Source organism: Hordeum vulgare, chromosome 7H, assembly GCF_904849725.1.
Source record: "Hordeum vulgare subsp. vulgare chromosome 7H, MorexV3_pseudomolecules_assembly, whole genome shotgun sequence".
In the NCBI taxonomy this organism is placed as follows: Eukaryota; Viridiplantae; Streptophyta; class Magnoliopsida; order Poales; family Poaceae; genus Hordeum; species Hordeum vulgare.
The window spans coordinates 586139086-586144118 of record NC_058524.1 but is presented as its reverse complement, the minus strand read 5'-3'; the positions used below and the strand labels follow the sequence as shown (position 1 = coordinate 586144118).

The 5033-nt window shown below is 46.1% G+C and overlaps 1 protein-coding gene across 1 annotated transcript; it reads right to left on the bottom strand.

Moving 5' to 3' along the window:
- Positions 1-2142: 2142 nt before the first annotated feature.
- LOC123411133 (homeobox-leucine zipper protein ROC8-like) lies at positions 2143-4649 on the bottom strand. Its single transcript, XM_045104064.1, has 3 exons — positions 3098-4649; positions 2884-3001; positions 2143-2755 (listed from the first exon to the last, which is right to left on the bottom strand). Exons 1-3 carry the CDS (start codon positions 3184-3186, stop codon positions 2336-2338), a joined length of 627 nt encoding a protein of 208 aa, XP_044959999.1. The 5' UTR covers positions 3187-4649; the 3' UTR covers positions 2143-2335.
- Positions 4650-5033: the final 384 nt, after the last annotated feature.

Genomic DNA, 5033 nt, shown 5'->3' with positions numbered 1-5033 from the left:
ACCTATTATTTTTGTTAATTAAGGAAAACCAGGTGAAAACCCGAAAACAGAAAAAGACACTAAAGCTTGAGATAGGGAATACAAAAACCCGACATCAAGGAACATCGCCAGATAAAAGGACGACAAGTCCCTTGTAGAATATTTTAAGGAACGCCCAACATTATGTTGGCAAGCAAGTTTTTCCCCTTCGAATAAAGCATGTTTTGATTCAGTACTTGCATGGGATGACACATAAAACCTGGATAAATATATTTGTATGAGTGAGCAAATAAAAATTAATATAATGTTCAGAAACATCTTACATTATGAAACGAAGAAATAGATGATTACATCCAAGCATGAGAATTCGTTTCAAGATATATGGGCAAATAAGTTTTGCTAAAGTCATCATATGAAACTAATAAATTATCATACTATCTTATTGGTTTTAATTATTTAATGAGTATATTTTTTCTATGATTACACGTGCATTGCACCAGCATGATTACTAGTGGTAGAAAATATTTCTTTCTCCACATAGGAAATCATGCAATCACTAAGGGACCTTATTTTATATGGAAATAGGTAAAAATATCTCTTCACTGATGTTGGGCAACCGACAAAATAAGAGCGAACCTTATAAGACAATAACGATAGGACATAATAGAGGATTTTCCACAAATGTCATATAAATCGGCAAAATAAGCACCACAACACCTAACCGTTAAATAAATGCACCTTTCTGATAATTTTCCCTGTGATTTTGACTTCTACTAAAAACAAAGCCATGAATATTTCTAAGAAAGATCCAGCCCAAAATGTGACACCTTTAGAGCGATAACAAGGTAGCGCTTAGATCTCCTCCGCAAATCTCCCCCAAGGTTGGTGTCGGATGCCAAGGTACTTCGGTGATTGCGACGGCGTCGAAAATAATAGCTCGTGGGAGATGGTGTAGGGATCAGGGGGCGGTGGCGCCACAGAGCGGAGCGAACACAGGGTAGGAGGTGTCGGTGTCGAGGAAGACAGCAAGGAGTCTCGATGTATGGTACTGGAGTATAGGAAGACGACATTGGTGTTTAGGGCGGCAGCACGAAGCGGTGGCAGAGGATAGGCATTGTGGGTTCTATCGGAGGCGAAAAACCTCCACTGGTGGCCATGACATCCACCTCAAGGGTGGAGGCGTTGCTGGACGAAATCATCAACGATGACGGGAAATTGGGACCCAACTAGGTGGGCTAAGAGCATGGTTAATAGTATAGCCAGCTGTTGGCTATAGGCCATTGTCATGTCATTGTAGCCCAATTTATAGTCCATATGTATAATAGTTGATTAGAAAAATGTACTACTTTTTTTTATATCACCCACCTTTCATTCTCACAAAGTGCATAGGAGCACGTGCTAGAGCTGACTCTTAACTAAGAGTCCGTTTAACTTCTCTCTCCTCTTTACTTTCCTCCAACTAAGCAAAAATATACTCCCTTCGTCCTCAAAAAATTGACCAAAAAATGACTCAGTTTTGTACTAATTTTAGTACAAAATAGAATTATTTTTGAGTCACTTATTTTAGGACGGAGGAAGTATTAATTTATTTCTTATAGCCTGCTGATTCGGATTTACTGTACTTGCTCTAAGATTTGTGGCGAGCGGTGCCGATTTTCATAGTTGGAGCCAGGCCATCGGTTGTTGCACCGTCACCGTGCCATGAGGCTCGTCACTTATCATTAAAAGCCCTCCTTTGGACTAAAACTAGTGTAGAAAGAAAACTTACAAGGGTAAAAAACTATATTTTTAAGGAACATCCCGTTTGTGGGATCTGTTGCGTAGGCTGTTCTTTTATGGTATGAGCAAATCTCTGACCATTTTGTATGGTTGCCACCGTGTATATCTTAGTTTTTTGTCGCACTGATATGTCCATAAATATAATTGTACCATATATTGCATGGTATCAATTGATACACTGATGATGATATTTGCTGTAGTTAATATTTATTAATTAAATAATTGTTGTAGCTAGCTGTGTTGATTGCTAGAAGCAAATAGGATTACATTGGAACGTGCAAGCCTAGTGTTACGAATATCACTGGTGCTTCACGGAGGATAATGATTATCATGGAGCGAGTAATCTTGCTGGTGCTTTCATCAATAGGTTTTTGAACGTCGGCAATTTATAAATTAATCAACGAAAGTTACATAGGATCTCCCAATACAATTCGGAGTAGAATGAAAAACACAAAGACTAACTGAGCTTACACACGATTTTTTTTAAGATGAGCTACAACATTACGGTGCCGACAAACATGTTTGAATGCACATAAGAGAGATCTCTTGCCGCATGTTTGATAGTTGGGTGCTAATTTTATTGTCTGTTTGTGCTAAAATGTGCTCCCCAGTCCTCCTGCCTACACCCTTCGAACATGCCGGCCCTGCTGAGGTCGAGGTCGAGCGACAGGCCGGCGCCCCCGAACTGTTGGTGGTGCCCGCCCATCTGTACGGTGGCCATGGACAGGTCGAGAGGTGAGACGGACATCTGCGGCGTGCCCTGCGTCATCTGCGTGAACGGGCTGCCGAGGGGCTTATAGGTGAGGCCGGCAAGCTCCTCCTTCAGCCGGGCGTTCTCCACGCGCAGCTGCTGCTCGTCGTAGTAATCCTCGGCGACGGGTGGGCCGCAGCTGGGGCAGACGGCGTTCTGGAGCGCATCGCGCAGGGCAATGTTCTCGCACCGGATCCTGTCGTTCTCCGCGCGGAGGAAGTCGTTGCCCTGCCGCTCTTGCTGCACCTGTCATATCATGCCACCCGCAACAATCACCATGCATCCACATCCAGATTCCATTCAGTTTGGGACGAAATTGAAAACCAGGTCATGAAAGAAACTTGAGATAATCAGGAGATTTAGCACGTACACACCTTCTTCTGCGTCCGGCGGTTCTGAAACCAGTACTTAACCTTGCGTGGCTCAAGTCCGAGGTCGCGGCCGAGCATGGCGCGCTGCGTCTCGTCAGGGTGGGAGCATTGCATGAACGCCCTGCAAATACACAGACGCCATTATTTTCCCTATATTGATCACCTGCAGTGCATTATAAGACAATTACTACAAAACAAGAAGAAACTGAAGTATTACGCCTCGAGCGCCTGAATCTGGCTCGGCGTGTGGCGGTGGTAGTTCTTCTGGCCCTGCTCCTGGAGCTGCTGGTCATCCCCGGAGTCCATCGCTACCTCACTCGATCGCGCTGGCTGACGGCTATAGCTAGGAGGAGAGGACTGGAGGGAGAGGAATGAAGAGAGAGCTTCGTGCTCTGCTGTGTGACCTTTCCGGCTCGCCCTCGCACCTATTTATACACGCCGGAGTGGTAACGGCAGCGCCCGGCCTCGAGCACCAGCGGGCGATGGCGAGGCAATATCTGCTGGCTTCTTCGCCGCTAAGTCATACGCCGGGTGACAGCCCGTCCAATACTGCTCCCGGCTGTCTTGTTCGTCCCTATCCTGCAGCAGGGCTGTGGTACTACTGGCAGTAGTAACGGGCACGAGCAATTAATGGCCCGCGATTGTGAGCACAGAGCTCGTCGAGGCCATGACCACTCCTCCCTTTCTCTAACCCCTAGATAGACTGGCGCTATGTCCGATGAGCCAAACAGGTCGGGTTCCGGAACACTAGTCCTCTAGGTGTCCGTGTCCTCCCGTACGTAGCGTAAAATACTTATTGGTGTAGATATTACTAACTTTGGACACTTGCCACAATTGGCAACATTAGTATAAACTATGTTTCCTACTATTATTGTTAGAACTAATGTTGTACAAATTACAATCCTTATAAACTGGTTTACGGATTATTAAAAGATTGTTCGACTTTAAAAATAAAAGACTATGTTTGTATCTTTACTTTTCATTTGCCTACCTATGAACTATAAATTGGTTCTTGCATGATTGTTCCCGGTTTACATATACCTTAAACCATGAAGCCCAAATGCCACAAGAGTGCCATGTATGTATCCAGTTTTGTGGTAGTTTGCGCTACGGGAGAAGACGGATATTGCGAGGAGTAGTGTTCGGCAACCGACCCGTTTGGTCTTAAATGGCTCCGGTTGTTCCCATCGTTGCCCAAAAGAGCACCGATCTCTTACAGGAGGAGAGAGAATGGCCATGGCCTCGACAAGCGTTGGGCTTAAAATCAACAGCCCTTAAAATGCTCTCACCGGTTACTACTACTAGTAGTACCACACCCTTGCTACCTGTCCGCCCGCTGCACGCGCTCTCGAGGGAGCAAGAAGGATAGGGACGAACAGAAGATAGCCGGATGGTGTTGGTGAAGAAGGAGAGAGAGATCGGTCCAATGAGTGACCCACGGAGGAGCGGGGTGGGCTGTGCTAGCTTGTCAAACCGTCAATTTCAATTCCATGCAAAAAACAACATATGAAAATTAGATTGGAAAGGATGGCATCTGGCGTATGACTAAGTGGTGAAGCTATCAGATATCACCTCACCCTCGCGCTCTGATCTTCGAGGCGGGGCACTGGTGTCACCAATCCGGCGTGCCTAAATAGAAGCTAGGGTAAGCCAGAGACGTCACACGGCAGAGCTCAAAGATCTCTCTTCTTGGAGTCCATCGCTACCTTGCTCACTCGCTTGGGCCACGGCTATAGGAGGCGAGAACTTGAGGAGGAGGAAGCCAGATCTCTGTGCTCTAATATGTGTGACCTCTACGCCTCGCCCTGGCTGTTATTTATACACAACGGACTGGTAACGCCAGTCCCCACCTCAAAGATATTTGCTGGCTTCGCAACTCCAGTCTTGTTTCCATATACTGCTTTTTCCACTCAATTAAAACTCCCGATTTGACCAGATAGCTTAGCACCAACCTGCCCCTCCGTGCGCTCCCTCTCTCTCTCTCCCCCTCTCTTTCTCTCTCTCTCTCTCTCTCCCTCCCTCTCGCTCTCGCTCGCTCGCTCCCTCCTGTTTGTTCCTTCTCGCTCTATCGAAAGCGCCAACAGTAGTAGGTGCGTGGTACTAATAGTAACTGGTGCGAGCGAATTAAGAGCTAGAAATTTTAAACACAACGC